Raw genomic sequence first — 22,327 nt, 5'->3', positions numbered from 1 at the left:
TAAACAATATTGTGAAATCTTGAAGGAATGAACTTGCTTTATTATTTATTTACTGGTGTTCTAAGTTAAGCAATAGAGGGTACTTCACAAATCACAAAGTATGCAACTATTTTTAAAAAACTGAAATCAAAATGGACAAAAGACCATACACAATTTCAGAATGACCAAACCATTTAAACAAACTTCATTACTGTGTAAAGTTTACAGTAATGTAAGAGTGTCAGAACATGTTAAAATCTTGTTGTAAAACTTTGTTTTTGCTTGGATTCAGGTATCCTGAACTTTATTCACTGTCTGTTGACTGATTAAATGGCAACTTACCAGTTGTAAATATAACACTTTGATACAAAGGAATGTTCAATGTGGAAACACATTTCACTACATAGGAAGAAATACTTATTTTTATAACCCAAATCATTGGATAATATTGGAATCTGCATTATGGTAATTTATCAATATCAGAAACCTTTTAACAAGATATGATGTTTAGGACCAATTATTTCATTTTAGAAACAGTGCAATACAGCACTATAACAACTACTCATTTTAAAATGTTTCTTATGAAAGATTTGCATGCAAAACATTTCTATTTTCCATTCACATTTGTATTTTGAGATAACAATACAAATAATGCTGCAAGAAGGTGTTCCATAATTTTACATAGTCATTGCCTTTCAGGGATATGTTGCTAAAGATCTGTCATTTAATCATTGGTATACTACTTAGATTACTCATAAGTACACAGCAAATGATTTGATATGTTTCTTTAGTCCATAGCAGATGGGCTGACAATTTGATCATGCAATGTTCGTAGGTGCCGTAATAGGTTGCTTTTAACATTGAACCCTTTAGTGCACACAGCACACACATAAGGTTTTTCACCTGTGTGGGTGCGTTTGTGGATTACCATTGATGCACGTGATGGGAAAGTTTTGGCACAAACTGGGCAGCGCTTCCGATCACCTGGAAAAAAGAAACCTTTTTTTAAGATTTATTATGAATAAAGCAAGTTCAGTACTCAATATGTGTCCCTGATTTATTAATTAATCGTGATGTGCCCAAATCATTGCCACGAGAAACCATTTCAAATGCCAATTACATATGTAACTGATATCATTCATGCCTTATAAGATGTTTCATGGTGTGTACTGCTCATACCATTTCTGTTCTATGAAAGTGATGGTATGTACTAACTCAACACTGATCTCTGAATTTTATGTCAAAGTTTACATAGCACCTGTAATGAAATTTATCACTAGGCCAGATAAGTTGTCTGGCCAGTTAGTTACAAGTGCTATCTGTGGCTGGCGCAAGTTGTTCCCAACAGTTCTTACCACCAACAAACGCATGGAAGCATATTTTTGGACCTATCTGCCAACCAAAGGAACTATAAATCTGAACAAAAAGCACCAGAAAAATAGCAAAAGAAAACAATGGCTTTAATTCCACATTTAGCCAACAAAATTTATGCTAAAAGATTACGACAATGAAAAAAAAGAGAGAACTTAGCCTTCCAAAACCACATTATAATCAAACAGCTCAGTTGTCATACTACACTGGGGGAAATGTTAAGATAAAATCAAACTTGCATTTCAAATAACCAATCTGAGAATAAGCTTCAGAACACACTACACAGTATGGTCATGAATTTGTCGTTCCCTAGAACAGTTCTTTAAACTTACCCATTTAGGTGGTTTTTAAGTTAAAATAAGTGTGAGAAAATACACATAGGAAAGAAAGGAAGAAATTTCAAAACAGTTCAGAAAATATCTTACTCTCACTGGCATAAACCTACCTTCATGTAGCTCACATCTGAAAAAACAAACACGCATCCAGTAACTTGACACAATGCCTGTCAATTGCAACCACCTCTGAAAATGGTTTGCTAAATATTTTGGAAGAAAAAGAAACTGTCACATCTGACAAAACATCCTGCCATTATTTTGAACAGACTGACTTAAAAAACCAAAAATTTCACCAACATTCTTCTAAACCTCTAGTGCTGAAATACAGTCCTTAGTTAGCAATTTAACACAGATAATGCAATTTAGAAATGTAATTAGATTTATAATGTGATGAAACTATCGCAAGAAGACAAATGCATGGCTAAAATGGAATAAAGACAAGAATGTGGAAAACAGGAAAAGATTCTTTGAAATGAGAAAAGAAACTTCTAAACTGACTGGGAACACTAAGAAAAATTATAATAAAAATAAAGACAACGCCTTCAAACTGAGCATACTAGAAATTTCTATGAGAATTTGGGAAGAAACTTAAGTACATATTTTCTGCCAAACCTTCACTTTAATACCCAAAATGAGAACACAGCACATAACCAAGAAAACTGTGACTTTGGAGAAAATAATTTCAAATTTTAGTAATCCATGACTGTCTGGAAACAAGGTTAAGTTCACATTAGAATGCACTCAGTACCATGACACCCATCTTCTGATACAAGGTGAAATCGAATAACTCAAAAGCGAAAAAGCACCTTGGGAGGATTCCATAACTGCAGAACTTAGGAAATACTCAAATAACAAATTTCTGGGCTAACTAACCTATATCATCCAAATTATTTGACTAACAAAAGTGCTTGGAGACTGGAAGACAGCCTTAATCCACCCACTGCCCAAAGCACATGACAAAATTTATTGAACAAATATAGAGGCATTTCTCTCCTACCAACTGCCAACAAAATCTTTATCGATTATGGCAAAACAACTCGACCCTCAAATTTGTGAAAATCAATGTGGTTTTATAAAGACTAGATCATGTTCAGAACAGATTCTCAACATAGTCAATAATAATGTATCTGAAAAGATGATCTAAAACTTTTTGTTGACTTCAGGAAACCTTAATGACTCCGTCTGTAGGACGTCTGTCTGGAATTCTCTACAAACTAGATTCAGTGTTATTTTAATTAAAGCTGTGATTTCACTAACAAACACTAATTCTAAAGTGAAAATTCTCGAAATTTCCATATCAAAACTAGTCAGACTAGGTGATAGTCTCTTCCTGACACTCCCTTAACTGTTTTCAAACAGCCTTTACTACGCATACGTGAAGGTAAAGTACTTGGCAATGTCATAAATGACAAAACTCAAAATAATATCACAAAATTCAACAAATTGACGAATTTCTTATTGGAAGTAGATTTCATATTTTCCTTGTGAATGGATTAGGGTGCAAAAGTGAAGAAATTTGTAGCATTAATCTAAGTAATTATAAAACTGTCAGTGTGTATTGTATGAAGCAATGTAGTGGTGGTGGTATTTATGTCAAAAATAATGTCCAGTGCGAAAAAAATTGACTGGGTAGATAAATTTGCATGTGAGATGGTTTCTGAAATAGCTTCAATAAGAATAAAGCTCGGAATTAGCAGTTTAGTAATAGCTAGCCTGTATAGACCCCCTAACAATAAAATGGAAGATTTCTTTTGTCATTTGCAGGAACTAGTTGATAAATTTTCAACTTGTAAAACACAGACTATAATACTAGGTGATGTGAACATTAACTCCTTAACTAATAGCATACATTATCTTAGATATATTGATATGTTACAGTCCTATAATTAGACCCATGTGAATTTAACATCAACAAGAATAACATATGACTCTCAGACATGTAATGACCACGTTATTACAAACTTAAGCAAGGGAGACCTTGAGTTAGAACCATTAAGAACCACATTTCAGATGATAGTGCATTATTCCCAGAGCTCCATACAGACAAAGAAATAGTTATCTCATACATTAAAGGAAACCCTGGCACACACAAACTGGAATCAGGTGGGCCCATATGAAACAGAAGATATTAATGGAAACTGGGACCAAAAAAAAAAAAAAAAAAAAAAAAAAATTAACCCATAATCAAGCATGCTCAGTGGTCAAAAAAACTAAGGAAAACTGACAGTTCCAAGAATCTTAAACTTCCCCCTAACGTGATAAAATTAAAGGAAGATATGAAGGACTTGGATATTCTTTTTAGAGATACCAAAATGCAGTACTTCCAATCTAAATACAAAGCCAGTATAAAACTACAGGGAAGCACTTATGACATTAAAAGCACGGATGAGGCAATCCAGCAACATTAGCAAAACAGCATGGAATATAGTAAACAAAGAAAGCACGGGAAGTGACAATGCAGTGTGCAATAATATAAAAATAAAAGGCAATGGAAAAATTGCTGAGTGACCCAAAGGATGTATGTAAGAGATTCATAGACCAATTTGGTAAGATGAGTAGGGAGGATGTGATTGACCCACCACAGGTGCTAAATCTCAATAATTCATTGTTCCTGAGGTGTGTTACAGAATTGGAAGTCCTGAAAACCATTTCAAACTTAAAAGCAAATACATCTGGTGGCTGGGATGACATCTCAGCCAAATTTCTGAGACAGTGCAGTGATCTACATCTACATGAATACCTTGGCAGAGGATTCATCAAACCACTTTACAATAATTCTCTATTATTCCAATCTCGTACAGCACGCAGAAAAAACAAACATATATCTGTCCGTGCGAGCTCTATTTCCCTTATTTTATTATTATGATCGTTTTTCCCTATGCAGGCTGGCGTCAACAAAATATTTTTGCAGTCGGAGTAGAAAGTTGTTGATTGAAATTTTGTGAGAATATTCCGCTGCAATGAAAACTGGCTTCGTTTTAATGATGCCCACCCCAAATCCTGTATCATTTCAGTGACACTCTCTCCCCTATTTCGCGATAATACAAAATGCGCCCTTCCTTGAACTTTCTCAATGTACTCCATCAGTCCTATGTGGTAAGGATCCCACACTGCGCAGCAGTATTCCAAAAGAGGATGGACAAGTGTAGTGTAAGCAGTCTCTTTAGTAAATCTGTTACATTTTCCAAGTGTCCTGCCAAAAAAAAGTCTTTGGTCAGCCATCCCCATAATATTTCCTATGTGTCCCTTAACTGTAATTCCAATGAAGTTAGATGAATTTATGGTCTTTTGATATGTCGGATTTTTTGTCTAATCGAAGTTTCATGGATTCCTTTTGGCACTCATGTGGATGATCTCATATGTTTTGTTTTTTAGGGTCAATTGCCAATTTTTGCATCATACAGATATCTTTTCTAAATTGTTTTGCAATTTGTTTTGATCTTCTGATGACTTTACTAGTCAATAAGCAACAACAGCATCTGCAAACAACCTAAGATGGCTGCTCAGATAGTCTCCTAAATTGTTTATATAGATAAGGAACAGCGATGGGTCTATAGCACTACCTTGGGGGACACCAGAAACCACTACTGTTTTACTCGTCGACTTTCCGTCAATTACCACGAACTGTGACCTCTCCGACAGGAAATCATGAATCCAGTCGCATAACTGAGACGATATTCCATAAGCAAGCAATTTCAGTACAAGCCTCTTGTATGGTACAATGTCAAAAGCCTTCTGGAAATCTAGAAATGTTTTCTAAAGCCGTGTTGACTGTGTGTCAGTATACCATTATCTTCAATAGACAATTCTGTTTGAGGTAATGTGTAATATTTGAATACAGTATATGTTTCCAAAATCCTGCTGCATATCAATGTTAACGATATGGGCCTGTAACTTAGTGGATTATTCTTACTACCTTTCTTGAATACTGGTGTGACCTATGCAACTTTCCAGTCATCGGGAACAAATCTTTTGTACAACGAACGAATGTATATGATTGTTAAGTATGGAACTATTGTATCAGCATACTCTGAAAGGAATCTAACTAGTATACAGTCTGGACCAGAAGACTTGCTTTTGTTAAGTGATTTAAGATGCTTCACTACTTCAACAATATCTATTTCTACATTAATCATGTTTGCAGCTCTTCTTGATTCAAATTCTGGAATATTTTCTTCATCTTTGGTGAAGGAATTTCGGAAAGCTGTGTTTAGTAACTCTGCTTTGGCAGCGCTGTCATTGATAGTATTTCCATTGCTATCGCACAGAAAAGTAATTTATTGTGTCTTGCCACTAGCATACATTACATCCGACGCAAATCTCTCTGGATTTTCTGCCAGGTTTCAAGCAAAGTTTCATTGTGGAAACTACTATAAGCATGTTGCATTGGCTTAATAAAGCCATTACAACATTTAATAAACAGCTCTTTCAGCTATGGGTCATTTCCTTAAGTTTTTAAAAGTCACTGAAATAAGAGATTGGTGCATAAAAAGGGAATAGCTACTGGTATACAAAATTACACGCCTATTTCATCAACATCAGTATTTAGTAAGTTGTTGGTCAGACTACTACTTGATCAACTTAAATGATTTTTCTGCAAGTACAATTTACGAAAAGCCCCCTCAGCAGGGTTTCGGGAAGGGTAGATCTACAGTAACAGCTCCAGCAATATTTTTTCAAGTGGTATTGGATAAACTCAACCTATCCAAGGCCTTTGACTCTGTAAATTATTCCATTCTTCTATATAAATTAGAAACTTACGGAGTCAGAGGAGTGCCATCAGATTTGTTAAGATCCTACCTTGTTGACAGGAGACGTGTTAAGCTGTATCATACAACTGGTGGACATGCATAAACAGTAAAATCATCTTATAAAATTCTTAACTGTGGAGTCCCTCAGGGATGCATTATCAGGTTTCTTTCTGTTTGTTGCATACATCAATCATATAATAAATCCACAAAATGCAAACCTAATAAATTATGCTGATGGTACCTCCTTCATAAGCTGGGGCTCTACAAAACAGGTAGCAGTGGAAAATAATGCAGAGAACATTAGCCTCGCCGTACAATATCTGACCAAAAACAAATTGGCACTAAATAAGAACTAGACAATTCTGATGGAGTTTCTGCTAAATTATAAATCAAAACAACTGGACACTGAACCGGAGTTGTCAGTTGAAACAATTGTTGTTATAAATTCCTGGATATTATAGTAGATGAACATCTTACATGGAAGGAGCACATCAGTAATATGCATTAAAAACTCTCCTGTTACAGCTATCTGCTAAAATGCCTTTCTAGCAGAACAGAGCCACCTATCTTGAGACACACCTATTTTGGACTCATACACTCCCATCTACAATATGGTATTGAGACTTGTGTCAGGGCATCAATGGTATACATGGATAGGGCTTTCAGAGCCCAGAAAAGAGCAGTTAGGATAATAGCTAACATTAGTAAACATTAGTCCTGTAGAGACTACCTCATTACGTATAACAGACTAACAGTGTATTCATCATATGTTCTCAGGACTATACTGTTTATAAAAGAAAATTTGGAGCATGGCGTAATCAACAGTGAGATCCATAATTATAATACAAACAAAAAGAGAGGATTGTCACTTAAAGTTAGTAATAACAGAGCAACATATCATAGTACATTTTCTGCTGGAAGACTTTTTATAACAGGCTGCCAAGTAATAAAAAACTGTTAAATGAAGACATTTAAGACAAAATTAAAACAACTGTTAATTGATAAATGTTTGTAGTCCATCAAGGATTTTTAATGTTGTGCATAATTTATCTTTATTTCTAAGCTCTTATTAATGTCCGTGTTCATAAACAGACCATGTCCACGACTGTAAAAGTTATTATGGACTGGAAATCACAAAAGGAAAATTTTGGGTCCAGGAAAAAGTAGACACAATCCAGAAGATGTCATAATAAAGAACTTTACACACTGAAAAAAATTGCAGATATGATTAGAAAAATAAAAATAGCTTTCTACGGCCACATGCAAAGGATGAATCCCAACAGAGTGACAGATAGACTATTCACTTACTTTGGTAAACTAAAAATTGATAACACATGATGCAAGGAAGTTGGAAGGAACATGGACGAACTTCGATTACTCCAAATTAGTACTACCACTCAGAAATAAGTTAGATTTCCACGACAAACCCAAGAAGAAGACTGGAGCCATTTGGTCAGAAACAAGAAGAGAGAAATGTGGGAAAAAAAAACAAAGGAGAACCAGTTGAAAAAACTGTAGACCATAGCGACTCATTTGTAAAAGAAGAGGATGAGGAGAAGAGGAAATAAACAACTCAGTCATATCTTTGGATATTAAGCACATCACCACTGAGAAGTACATAAGATCCATAATTAATATGCTAATTAAAACTCGTAGTTAGATAATTATATGACTGCTACTGGCAAATGTCTTTGGCATGTGCTAAATAAAAGGCAAGTTAAATTACATAAAAAAGCAGCAGTCACATTAAGTAATATGAAACACTACACTACAGATAAATGTATTTTGAAAGATATTTTGTCTTTTGCAATGCAGATACCACTAACAATGGACACGCACCTGATATTTTTCCAGCAATAAATAAATAAAATTAATATCTAACAATGGAAAGTCCAGATTGGAAAATCAGTAAAAAGAAAATGACAGATTGCTACTCACTGTAAAGATGACATGTTGAGTTGCAGACAGGCACTATGAAATGACTTCAGCCAAAGCTTTCCTCAGAAAAGAAAGGAAGAAACACACACATTCAACCAAGCAGGCATACCTGAGGCTATCTACATTCACTCTGACTGGACTGGCAGTATTAAGACAGACAGTTCGGCTAGAGCGGCTGGAGGTAGTAGACATGTTCAAGAGATATGCCTGCTTGTGTTTTGTGTGTGTTTTCCTTTCTTTTCTGGAGAAGGCTTTTGCTGAAACCTAAGTGTTTAACAGTCTTTTTGTTGTGCCTGCCCACAATGCAGCGTTTCATCTTTATGATGAGTAGCAATGTATCCTGTAATCTGTATTGGGCAGCATATGCAAATGAGTATGACTAATTTCCAAAAGTTGTACAGAACTGGAGAAGAAAAATTTCATATTTTGAATGGCAATGTTAGACAGTTTGAATCTGCCTCAAGACCAACACACATAAATCCTGTACTGTTGTCAGTCACATTTTTTATCTAACGCTTTAGTTGCAATGGAGTCTACAGTAACCATAAATACTCTGAATGGTAACTCTGGCATTTGATAGATTAAAGTTGAGTAGAGAGTTGTCATGCAGACAATTTGTATAAGTCATCAGAGTTCAAATTCCCCCAAGGAATGTAGTTTGTAAAGCATGGCAGTCTTGATAATGATTGAAAAAGAACACACTTCGTACACTGTGATGGCAGTGTGGACACTTTACTATTCCAGGAGACCAGTTTCAAGAGTCTTACGCTGCCATCATCTGAGCTTATAAAACTTTTTATAAAATTGCTGTGTTACACTACATGAAGTCAAAGCATAATAGGCACTCCCCACATATACACGTCTTCATAAAAATCCCCTTGATAAAATGCACACACATTGTAAAATGCATACTGTCCATGCACATTGGTGATGAATGTGGTACTCACAAGCTTGACGCTGACTGGATTTTTATCAAGACATGTACACATGGGGAGTGCCTTTTATGCTTTGTCTTCATGTAATGTAACATGGCAATTTTATAAGTTGCACAAGACCCGATGATGGCAGCATAAGATTGCAATTAAACCCAGTAATACAATATAATAGTGTTTAAACTGGCTACTGTGGCTGTTGTATTAAAATTTTGACATTGTAATGGCCAGAGATTTCATCTGCATGCACATATGAAACTACTCTTTGACTGCTGCAGCAATGTATTTGGAAGTGTTATTTTGAAGATGCAAGTGTTCTGTTTCACTACAGAAACATAGTAGCCAAAAATGATTTACCTATCTTCTCCCAGTAAAACCATAACAGAACCCATCGAAAATGGATACGATTACCCAAACAACTAAAGAAACTCCAACATGATTTACAATTGAAGAAGACTGGTAGAGATTACTCACTTTAACTGCTGTTGCCCAAATGTAAAACAGGCTAGCAATTGAAGAGAGTAAAAAACCCTCTAACCTATGCTACTGTTTGACATTGGTTAGGATTGTATGTTTTGTGCCCCATACATCACTGTGATTCAGCATTCTATCATATCCGATGTTAGCTAGTTGTCAGTTAATGGTGGCCTGGCAATGAAGACTGGCACTTAATAAAAATAAATACTTGAATTTTTTGCCCTCCAATAATAAAGCAGTATAAAGAATTTGAAATAAGCAATGCCACATACTGCAGCAAACAGTTGGTGTTTTCTCCATAGCTGTACAACATAAAACTTGGAAATTCTTTGTGTCAATGATATGGTTACTGAGAAAAGCCACAAAACTGTCGGTTTTCCATTGTCCAAATGTGACCTGAATATTGGAATAAACCTGTACAAAAATTAATATATATTTCCAGGAGCACAATATCATAGGGGGAAACACAGAAAATCTGTAGAAACTTGCAGTTGATTCATTTCAAACAATTACTACCAAAGTTTGCAACAGGACAGTAAAGCAACGTAAAAGTATATTGGAACTATAGGTCTCAAAAACATCAAATTACAAGTGCTCCCACTTCTGAAAAGCAGTGATGACTGAAGAATTGCTCTGAGATGAATGTGATGGGTCCCTGTGTGATAAGTTTTCCACTTCCATTATTCTCGCATTCTTATTGGCATGGGAAGATTACATGTTTTTAATTGTGTGTACTGAGAAGTGTATGAGTATGTGTACAGTCCTTTACTGAGTAAAAAATTTGCTCCAAAAAACTAAACACAGTTGCCATTTCTCTGGTTGCCAGAGAAGTCAAGTTTGCTTACCCCTCTCCTCTCCACAACGTCTTTGTATGTGAGGAAGATTCCTTCTGTGCCTTGCACCTGAACCATTTTTAGAAGGCATGCAGAAAACTTGTGCAAGTAGTGAATGCAATAATTCAAAGTGTCTCAATGAGTACCAAGTAGAAACCACACACTGATCCCAAAACTATTGAAAAAGCTGAATGTGTTGAGCATTACACTGGATTAATAACAGCAGAAATTCCAAGATAATATGTACAATTAATTGAATTTCTGTGAAGTCATATTATTGGTATGTAGGAAGAGGAAAGGTTCTGATCAATTAGCTAATGCATTTGCTGTGAGGTGTCAGGTTGTTCAGGGAAGTTTCACATGTTCATCAACTTCGATCCTCATGGTGGTGGCATGCAGGTTTCCTCATGGATGCCAATATTGTACCTAGAGGTCAGCTGGGATCATCAAGAACCATTTGGCAGTGCCTGGACTCATTTCCAAATTGTGTTGAAATTACTTGAACTGAGCTCAAAGATAATCTACTTTTAGTTCTGCCATGTGTTCCATGGTCCAATTGTCAATATTCAGACAAAAGTTCACAAATTATCTCAACATTTTCATCTGTTTGGGCGGCTGACTAACATCTGGAACAATGTTCTGTCCTCAAATGACATACACCATTCTTGAAGCACGAAAACCATTTGTACATTCTAATTTTTCCTATAACTTAATATTTGTAAACTGTTTTCAACATCCTGTTTCTGTGACATTTTTTCCTGAGCAGGAAACACAATTTCTCAACTGCGGGGAAAAAAAACAAGTGCGAGGGAGAGACAACACCAGACGTCTTCCCCTTTATACGTCTGGGACACATGCAGCCTCAGAAACAACTTCAGGCAGAGGTCACAAAGAACACTATTTTGTAAGATGACACCTGGCACCTCCATGATGATCCCTTTGCAATCCTTTTGGTTTCAGTTTTCACAAGGTATTGTAATTGCCTAATAAAATCTTACCATACGTGTATGACCCAGTGAATATGACCATATATGATGTGTAACCAGTATAACGTGTGAATAAAACTCATTCGTGTGACACCATTGCTGCTTCAGGGTGCTCATTTTCCATTTGCATATTTTAGAATTTGGTCTCCCAGTGTGTCTAACCTCAATAGGGATTACATTAAACAGAGAATGACGATTCCATTTTTCTTGCTTGTGGAGACACACATTCTTCACTCCACAGTGATTGTTACAATACGTATACAAGGACAGGAGTTTCCTCTGTCTGTCCCCTGCTCTTCAAAAGTGACAAAGTCAAAAAGCCTCTGTAATCTTGTACTTCTGAAGAAATAAAACATGTTTTGGCCTGCTTTACATCATTTGTGAATGTGTACATTTAACTAGTGTTTTAGTGCACTTCCATCATGACAGTTGTTTGCAATTAAGTACCATATTAGCTATGAGTCATTATGATGAAATCATCCACACACCAATATCAAACTATGGGCACTTGAAAATTGAAAATATAACATACCTGTGAATCTGTGGCCATCTCGGATATTAGTGGCACACCTGTTGGTAGCAGCGAGCTGCTCATCTGTGTGCTCCTCCTGGATGTGTCGCACCCATACACCTGGAGTGTCAAACACTTGCTCACAAAGCTCACATTTCAATGGTGGAAATTCAGGACCATCTTCATTGCCCTGTGTGTCGTATTCACCATATTACAGTTGTTTTACATTAGTTTTGTCATTCTTTTTGCCAAAAACTCTTAATATGAGGGACATTTCATAAATAATGCACACTATTTTTTTTACTTACATGTTTATTTCTTTCCAATATCTCTCTACAGCCCTTCGATATGGCCTCCCTGCTTCTCTATGACTGAATCTCAATGTCTTGGAGGCTCTACTATTCCATCCAGGACACCCCTGCTGCTCATCTGTTGAATGGTTCAGGTGATGGTGGTAGAAAGCTCTTCCAGAGAAAGATAATGATGTCCGTGCATAGGTTTCTCTCAACTTCGGAAACAAACTGAAGTCTCGTGGACTCATGTCTGGGCCGTAGCGAGGATGCAGCAACACTTCCAATCCGTATTTGTGCAGTTTTTGGGCTACAACATTGCCAATATGTGAGCGAGCATTGTCGTGGGGAATGAGTGGCCCAGCCTTGAGAGCAACTGAGCAAAAATCATCATTTGCTAGATCTTTGAGCACGGTGAAATTTTTTCCGATGTGGATAATCTGAAGCCCTCTACTCATTGGACTGTGATTTCAACCCTGGTTGAAACGCTCTAATCCATTTTTCATCAATAGTGACAATTTGACACAAGAATCCTTGAGCTTCACAGTTGAATCATTGTTTGAGCAACACTGCAATGTCCATGCGTTTCTGTTTCTCTTCAGCAGCCAAACATTGAGGGACCCATCTCGCAGAATTTTATCTCTTCAAATTATCTGTCAGAAAACAGAATACCGATGTTGGGGGAATTACATGGGTTCAGAGAGTTCCTCATAAGTTGCACCGTGATCTTCTTCCAGAGCATCTGCCTGAAGTTTCACAATTAGTTCATCTGTTGTCTTTTTGACCTTCCAGGTCTTGGATTATCATCAATGCTCATATGACCACCATAAAAACCAATAACCCAACGTGAAAATGTACTACAGTCCTGTGTAAACTCACCACAAACTTCACTTAACACACTGTGGATTTCTGCTGCGTAAAGTTTCAGTCTTGATGTATGACTTCTGGTCTTTAACACTCAACAGTACATGAGACCCCTGCAGGGTCCATTTCTACCTCTCGCCTATTTTACGTAGGAGTACACAGTGAAAATACAAAAACATGTGCTTCCTCCTCAAGCTCCCAACTACACCTCGTAATCTTTGTTGTTGCTGCATCAAACGATCCACCGTAATACCATCTTGTGCATTATTTATGAAATGTCTCTCATACTTTATTGACCAGATTCAGAACAAGTTATACCATCACTTAATTTGTAAAGATTATATGGCTGAGTATTTCAACAAAATTATTACTGTCATTTGTTACATGCAAAAAAGTGGGTGATTAAATAATGAGCATTACACATCAAAATATTATCCTTCTTCCTCTGGTGCTTCAGTATACCGAAGAAAAAAATATATAAATAAATAATGAAAATAGTTCTCACCAATTTTATTGTAATATGTCACAACTAGCTATATGACTGGTGTAGTTTACCCCATATTTCTGTATGGCAATTACATTAACACCTACAAAGCTTGGATAAGTCTGGAAAAGCTACACTTCTTAAATAAGAGTTTAAAGATTTGTCCTTGTTGTAGACAATTCTCATGGAATATTCAGTTTGAGGCAATACAATTACATAAAATCAAATTAACAAAGAACTGTGCAATTACAATTTAGTGAAAATGTCCTACAAGAAGGCCAGTAAATTTGGCATCATATATGACATGTACACAATGGTTAATGAAAACATTATTACTCCACATATATTGTGCAAAGAAACACATACTGTTTACATGGTGACCCGTAACACAATTTTTGAAGGTGTCAAAAATATACATAGCTACATCCATACTCTGCAAACCACCATGAAGTTCATGGCAGAGGGTATGTCCCATTGTACCAATTATTAGGGGTTCTTCCTACTCCATTCACACACAGAGTGTGGGAAGAATGATTGTTTGAATGCCTCTGTGTGTGCTGTAATTATTCTAATTTTGCCATCACGATCCCTATGTGAGTGATACACAGTGGGTTGTAGTATATTCACAGAGCCATCATTTAAAGCCGGTTCTTGAAACTTTGTCAGGAGACATCTCAGGGAAATTTAGCCTATCTTCAAGAGTCTGCTAGTTCAGTTTCTTCAGCATCTGGGTGACACTCTCCCATAGGTCAAACAAACCTGTGACCATTTGTTCTGCCTTTCTCTGTATACATTCAATATTTGCTAATAGTACTATTTGGTATACACTTGAGCAATACACTAGAATGGGTTGCATGAGTGATTTGCAAACAATCTTTGTAGACTAATTGCACTTCCCCAGTATTCTAACAATAAGCCAAAGTCTACCATCTGCTTTTCCCATGACAGCCTATGTGATCATTCCATTTCATATCCCTACAAAGCATTGCACCAAGGTATTTGTACAAGATGGCTGATTCCAACTGTGACTCACTGATATTACAGTCATACAATACTATATTTTTTGTTTTGTGAAGTGCACAGTTTTCCATTTCTGAACATTTAAAGGAAATTGCCAATCTTTGCACCCCTTTGAAATCTTATTGAGAGCTGACTGAATATTTATACAGCTTCTTTCAGAGAGTACTTCATTACAGATAACTGCACAACCAGCAAAAAGTCTGAGGCTACTATTAATTTTACCCAGAAGGTCATTAATATACAACATGAACAGCAAGCATCCCAACATATTTCCTGGGGCACACCCAAAGTTACTTCTACATCTGATGATTACTCTCCATCTGTGTGCATCTACATCCATACTCTGCAAACCACCATGAAGTGCATGGCAGAGGGTACAGCCCACTATCTGTTATCAGGGTTTCTTCCAGGTCCATTCTGTATGGAGTGCATATGTCAGGGTGAAATATCATTATATTTTCTTTTATTTAAAAACACTGAGGTTCGACAGATCACCTGACAGATGAATCATTGGGAATATGTCTCATTCCTCCACTTAGTCGGGTTATGGTTATGATCAGGGATTAGAAAGCCCAAATTGCACCAACCACAACTTCAGCCACAGTACACAAGGCCATTTTAGTTCTTTTTCCTCAAAGAGGTGAGATTAAATAAATAGAAAAAGAACAAAGTAAACTATCACTGGTAGGTTGTCAAAAGACAGTACAACAAAACTCCAAAACTGTAAAACAACAACAAATACTTCAATTTATTGACAGTGTCATGCTGAGAAGTTTAAAAACTTAAGACTAGTCAGCAGTATGATAAATGTCAAATGAAAAGAAATCACTGTCTTGGATTCAAAAGTTATTTATATACAAGTGCCATCTGTGCCTAATATTGTGTGTAAGGTCATAAACATGCAATTATAACAAAGTTAGAAAGTGAAGAAAAGAAAAATGTTCACACTTGTTCACTCCTTTTGCCCTAAATTATGTTGTAAATTTCCTGGCATATAATTTTAAATAGAATATTACTTGATTTTTCACTGTGTGCTACAGTTCTCAACTGCTTCTCAATGCCAGTGACGTACAGTTATTACCATTTCTTGCTTTTCATTAATTCTTACTTGCTTCTCTGTCTAAAATCTCTTAAGTTTCCTCATACTATTCTGTTTTTCCCCTTCCTTTTCCAGAACTTCTCAACCCATTTAAATCCCCCTGCCACCCCTTCTAACTTCAGACTACATCTACCTCTCAGATAGCTTCAAACAATGGAAAATCCAGGATGGAATGTAACAATATGAGAGAAGGACAGTTGCTACTCACCATATAGCGGAGGTGCTGAGTCGCGATAGGCACAATAAAAAGATTCACACAATCATAGCTTTCAGCCATTAGCAGTGGACACACATACACACATGCACAATTGCACACACACACACACACTCACGCAAGCCATTAAGGCCTTTGTCAGTAGTAGACACACATACACACACGCACACACACACACACTGACGCAAGCGCAACTTGCACACACATCTGCAGTCTCAGAGAGCTGAAACTAAACTGCGAGCGGCAGCACCAGTGCATGATGGGAGTGGCGAATGGGTGGGGGTAAGGAGGAGGCTGGGGTGGGGAGGGGGAGGGATAGTATGGTGGGAGTGGCGGACAGTGAAGTGTTGCAGTTTAGACGGAGGGCAGGAAAGAAGGTGCGGAGGGGGGAGAGGGTAAGTAGCGGAAAGGAGATAAATAAAAATAAATTAAAAGAGTGGGTGTGGCGGTGACGGCTGTGCTGTGCTGGAATGGGAACAGGGAGGGGGCTGGATGGGTGAGGACAGTGACTAATGAAGGTTGAGGCCAGGAGGGTTACGGAAACATAGGATGTATTGCAGGGAAAGTTCCCACCTGCACAATTCAGAAAAGCTGGTGTTGGTGGGAAGGATCCATACGGCACAGGCTGTGAAGCAGTCATTAAGATGAGGAGTATCGTGTTTGGCAGCGTGTTCAGCTACAGGTGGCCACAGTTTGTTGTTGGCCGTTCATGTGGACAGACAGCTTGTTGGTTGTCATGCCTACATAGAATGCAGCACATGGTTGCACCTGAGCTTGTAAATCACATGACTGGTTTCACAGGTAGCCCTGCCTTTGATGGGATAGGTCTTGCATCTAGGTCTATTAGAGGGGTATGAGCTATGAGGTAAGGGATTGGGAGCAGGGGTTGTGTAAGGATGGAAGAATTAAATGCCCTGAATCAGTCAACTATAGAGGGGTTAGTCCTATTAAGAAACCATGGTCAGTGAAGCCGAGTCATAAGCTCTATGCATCAAGAAAGCACAGAGAAATTACTAAAGCTATGGATGAATACACTACAGCAAAACTGACCACACTCTTCAAAGTAGAAATTGCATCTTCAGAATAAAATGAACCAAAGCACTCATGCATCTCTTGTCAGGAATTTTTTCACAAATATCAGTTCAGCTGTTGAATATTGTGCATCCTACAGTGAAAAGGTGCAGGTTTTAACTATTATTCCATAGACATTTTCAAAGAAAACAATTTTGAACCACTTTCCATCAGTATCAAAGTACATGGTAGACAAATCAAGAAATGTAAGGTCTGTAAAAGGAGTCTGTGGAAGACCAGATCCCTATTATGGTCATCATGTAGAAGCAGCTCAAGTTCAAATAGTGCAGTCATTTTATCTGGAGGATAAAATGTTCTTACCAGAGTGCCAACAAAAAAGACACTGTAACTGTAACAGTTGAAGCTCAAAAAGTTGTGAAAGTGAAGAGATACATGACTCGTACTATTAAAGAAACTTTTGCAATTTATAAGAGCAACTATACAACTTCACATACTGGAAGATCAAAATTTTATGCATTACGGCGTAAGTGGGTAGTTCCACATTCACCTAGAGATGTCTGTTTATGTGTGCATGGCACAAATTTTGAACTTTGTGTGGTACCTTTGAACAACTTACTGGAGCACGTGACATATGACACCTTGGTTGAGCGTATGAAGTCATTAGTAGTCTGTGACGTAAAGCGAGAGACTTGTTTGTTTCAAGAATGTGGTGACTGCCCTAGAAAGGGAGGACTCTCTTTACAGACACTTGGCCTGGAAGACATAGCAGATAACTGCAGAAATTACAAATGCGACATGGGAGGAAAATAAACTAATTAAGAAAACCATTGCCTTTGACAGTTTCACTGATGAACTTGGTAAATGGTAAAAGCAGTAACACAACAGCATCTGAAGAAATTGCAACACCACATTGCAGAAGTGAAAGGGTGTGTATAGGCTGAAGAACTATGTTTAGTGCTTCACTGTGATTTTACTTAAAACTGGTCTGTAATTCTCCCACAAGAAGCACACGAGTATCTTTGGAGTAACGACCAGGTTTCAATTTTTTAGGAGTGACATATTTTCAAAGCAAGACCACAAGTGTTGCAGTTACAAGTGATGACACAGGGCATGACTCGGCACATGATTTGCTAGCAATGCGCAAAATGCTTCAACTGTAAACAGCGGCAGAGAAGATCATCATTATTTCTGATAGTGCTCCTAGTAATTTTAAAAATCGTTACCAGCTGTTTGAATTGAGTAAGTCGCTTGTGCCAAATGGCTGGGTATACAGTGCTACTGGTCACAGGAACGGGCCTTGTGATGGTGTAGGAGACCTACTGAAGCGCCAGGCTACAAAACATGATCTTTCCAGACCAAATACAACTGCGATTCAGAATGCTCCTGATTTTATGAGAGTCGTGAAATCTTGCACACCCACAGCCCTCATTCTTTTGTCCAAAGATGAATCGAAGAATTTTGTGAGCAGAAACAAGAAGAATGGTTCAAACAACAAAAGGAATTCAGAAGACATATTTCTGGAGTCAAAGTGATGGGTGAATTCATATTGCACGCACTTTAAAGGGCAAGACAGAAGAAATTTTGTTCGTTCGGCCAACACCTCAGAAGCAGCAGGATAATATTCAGATTCACAACCTGAGAAGGGGGATGTACGTGGTGTGTTTGTATGACTGTCACTGGTGGACTGCAGAGATTATAGACACCAGTTATGAGTTAATCGAAACTGTAGTGAACTTCATGCTACCACATGGACCAGCTGCTGGATAAAGGTTTCCAGCTGAAGCACAGCAACAACGTCATCAGTGCTCACTTCCTGTTCAAAATGTTTTGAAGATTGTAAGTTCTCCAGTTCCTATTGGTTCAACAGGAGGGCATCACCCTATATCAAAGGAAGACACTGAAGCAGTGGAACACATTTGTAGTTCATTGACTGGCTAATTTCAACACAAAACAGAGTCCACAGAAGCTGTATAAATTGAAACTTTTGCAATTTATAAGGGCAACTACACAAGTCAGTGAACCTTTCACATACATTTTGGAACTGTTTAAAATGCTTGGAAATTGACTCTCTTACTCATCTTTCAAAACTAAAATTATGTTAAATAAGGTTAGGTTTTGATTTTTATGAGCGTGTTACGTATTAATGTGGTAATAAAACAGGTTTTATGTATGGCAAAAATTTCCATTGTTTACAAAAGCTGTTCAACCTAAAAGTGGAAGTGGAGAATGTTGTACTATATAGTACTACTCAACAGAAAAAAATCAAAATTTTATGGATTGGCATTTTTGAATATAATTCTTTTCCATAAATTACAAAAAGTTCAGAACACTATAGTAAAAGAACTTTGACAGATAAATCCTAATGGAGGATTTCTTCATAATCATAAAGCAATTATATTTAAAAAAAAAAAAATGTAGAACTGTTCCAGAGAACCAGAATTTTCAATTTTTTTTCCAAAAATTCGCATCTTCAAAACGGTATGTGCAGTGTCACCTTGGGAGGGGTGTATCTCAGAGTCCTTAATTTTATGCTAAATTCAATAATATCCGAGACTATGAAGGTAAAATTTTTTCCTAGCCTGCCTGAATTGATATGGACTATGCCTAAGATTCTTATCAGTTTCTCCACAGTAGGAAACTGCAAATTAATCTGCAAACCATAATCTAAATTTACATTTCTCTTGCGCAGAACATGAGTCCATTCAATAATGACCTTTCACAAGATTGATACCAGTTTGAATTTATTAATAATTTAATTGCAAATAGAGCTTTTGTGCTCTTCGTTAGATTCTGCCTCATTATTATTCATACAACTTTTTCTTCAGAAATCAATGTCTCTTGCCTTCAAAATATGAATCTTTACATTTTAACCCATTAGTATTGCTTACAAGCCTCACCACAACAATTCCTAACGGAAGCAACAAAATCCTGTTGTTATTTAAAGCATTAACACATCAGATAATTAATAGCATCTGAGGCACAAATACATTGTAACTGCAAACAGAAAGTTATTATTATGCTTCTCTTTCAGGATAATGCAAATTGCAAGATAAACTCATAACATTCTCATCTGCAGTATTCTGAATCACTACAAGAAAAAGAAAATTAACACTCATAGCCAACTTATTTACCCATTTACAACAATTGACAAAAAGGTTCAGTGCTCAGCTGAAGAAATATGCTGTGTTTCAATTTACTATTATTATGCTAATTTTTAGTTTATGTTTAATTTCTTCAGAACATTGATTGTCAAACTGAAAGGCTTGAGTAGTGGTAGTTTTATGATTTTAGTTGTTAAATTATGCCTGTAATTAAATAATAAGTGTGAATGAACAATATCACTTGTTAAATTATGCCTGTAATCAAGTAGCAAGCACGAATGAACAATTTCACTTACAAGCAAACAAGTTTTAACCTACACAAAAACTATTTACTGTTACTCTTGTCTCAACAATATATTCATACATTTAAAAATGAGTAAATGAGGTAATTTACTAAATGAAATTGTGGTGCAGTTACCTGTGAAGGTCTTCTATTATAACGTTTCCGTCTACCATCATGCTTTTCATGGAAATTTTCTATATGGCGCACCCAGTCACCTGGAAGACTAAATGTTTCATGGCAAAGATCACATGTGAGGGGTGTATACAAGGCCGAGGGTTCCTGTACATGTACAGCCCTTCCTTCACTATCATGGAAGTCATCTTCCTCCTGTAACATGTACAATTAAAAACTTTAAATTTTGAAATGTGCACTGGATTATATTTATTCTTCAATAACAACAGCACACACAGAAACTGACTTAAAAGCACTACGAAGTGGACATTTTTCACAACACTTACAGACTTAACTGTCACTTCTGGATGCATATGACTTGCTATTTCTTCTTCCATTGGTTCAGACAGTTCTGTATCTACCCACTCAATAGGTTCCTGTTTTACTATCAACTGGACAGGATTCAATGGCAAATTATTGGGCGGGTGCTCTGAAGAACTGTCAGTCAGAACGTCTGCTTCGGTAGGACTCTTGCTGCTAACAGCACCAGGAGTTACTACATCTTGCTTTTTCTCTGGATTCTTGTCCTCTTTTCCATTTGAAGCTGTATCTACACTTGCTGTTTCCTTTTCGTTACATACGTTCTGGTCAGTTGTAGCAGTCGAGGAGGAATCCTGAAATCTTGAACCTGAGGATGCTTTCCTCTGACACTTCCCTGTCGCCTCAGTCTGTATCTGAAGAGGAAATAATCTCTGTACTGAGGGTTGGACATTACCATTTCTGTCCTGTACCACCTGATTCACTGTATTAGTCCTTTCATGGCACAGTCCCTTTATACCTAAAATATGTGCAGCTCTCAGGATACCATCCAGCTGTCCATAGCTCACTGTTGCCTCTCCGCTGTACATATACTGAACCAAAATCTTCAAAATACGGTAAGGGATTTCTGAGGGTAAAACAATTACAATGGGGAAATTGACTGTAGGTGGGTACACAGCTTTGAGTAGCTGCTGAAGATACGAACTGCATGCTGATAATACGAACCGGTGCGCCGATATCTGTCGTCCGTCCACTGTTGCTAAACACACGTCGGAAAATAATTCAGACCGCAGCAAAGTGGCTACGGATGAATGAAGATGTGTCCCGTAACTATGCCACTTCAGCTGAAAGTTATCTGCCGCTGCAATAGCCATGGTAATGCTGAAAATAATTTTCATAGCAAGTAACACATTACTCAAGTACAGCGCGCAACAATAATAATATCGAAAGGATGGTAAACAGCGCGATAAGTTACGCTATGTTCCAAGTAGCTGGCGACAGGCAAACGGATGGCAAACAAAGCTAAACAGCGTCCAGCCGGTAACGTAAACAATCTTTTCATTCGCGTCTGTCAACAACAAATATGTAACGTCATTTTTCAACTTACCTTTTTATTTAAACTGTTAGCTGTCGAACCAGCGCCGCCTAATAATGAAAATCGATCACCTACGACCATTATCGATTTTCGGGTAGGATGGCCAATGGTGTTTCAACATTATCCATTGATCGGTATTGGTTCCCGGCTATTGGGACAGCGAAGAGTGCGAATACGTATAGCGTCAAAAGAGCATTTGTAAAAAGTTATGATATATACGAGATCCACTAAGATTTCATGTTGTAAATTACGTATTAAAAAATCAAAGAATTTAAAGATAGATACCGTCGATTTTTGATGTT

At 37.1% G+C, this 22,327-nt stretch overlaps 1 protein-coding gene across 2 annotated transcripts; it reads right to left on the bottom strand.

The window, feature by feature from the left end:
* LOC126418853 (zinc finger and BTB domain-containing protein 17-like) lies at positions 1–22,175 on the bottom strand. 2 transcript variants are annotated; one of them, XM_050085841.1, is made up of 5 exons: positions 22,038–22,175; positions 20,959–21,811; positions 20,636–20,827; positions 12,135–12,233; positions 1–963 (listed from the first exon to the last, which is right to left on the bottom strand). In XM_050085841.1, the coding sequence occupies exons 2-5, from the start codon at positions 21,802–21,804 to the stop codon at positions 904–906; spliced, it is 1,197 nt and encodes a 398-aa protein (XP_049941798.1). In that variant the 5' UTR covers positions 21,805–21,811; positions 22,038–22,175; the 3' UTR covers positions 1–903. The 2 variants fall into 2 exon arrangements, with proteins under 2 accessions (XP_049941798.1, XP_049941797.1); XM_050085840.1 differs by having other exon boundaries at positions 2–963; positions 12,135–12,303.
* Positions 22,176–22,327: the final 152 nt, after the last annotated feature.

This window comes from Schistocerca serialis, chromosome 9 (genome assembly GCF_023864345.2).
Source record: "Schistocerca serialis cubense isolate TAMUIC-IGC-003099 chromosome 9, iqSchSeri2.2, whole genome shotgun sequence".
NCBI lineage: Eukaryota > Metazoa > Arthropoda > Insecta > Orthoptera > Acrididae > Schistocerca > Schistocerca serialis.
Note: the sequence above shows the minus strand (reverse complement) of the source record. Positions and strands in the feature narration are given on the sequence as shown.

What these genes read in the sequence shown, in the direction of transcription:
- LOC126418853 (XM_050085840.1), bottom strand. Translation starts at nt 21,804, where the DNA reads ATGGCTATTGCAGCGGCAGATAACTTTCAGCTGAAGTGGCATAGTTAC. An exon ending in CAGAAGTGACAGTTAAGTCT is followed by an intron (nt 20,828 to 20,958) that starts GTAAGTGTTGTG and finishes TACATGTTACAG; the next exon opens with GAGGAAGATGACTTCCATGA. An exon ending in ATAATAGAAGACCTTCACAG is followed by an intron (nt 12,304 to 20,635) that starts GTAACTGCACCA and finishes TACGACACACAG; the next exon opens with GGCAATGAAGATGGTCCTGA.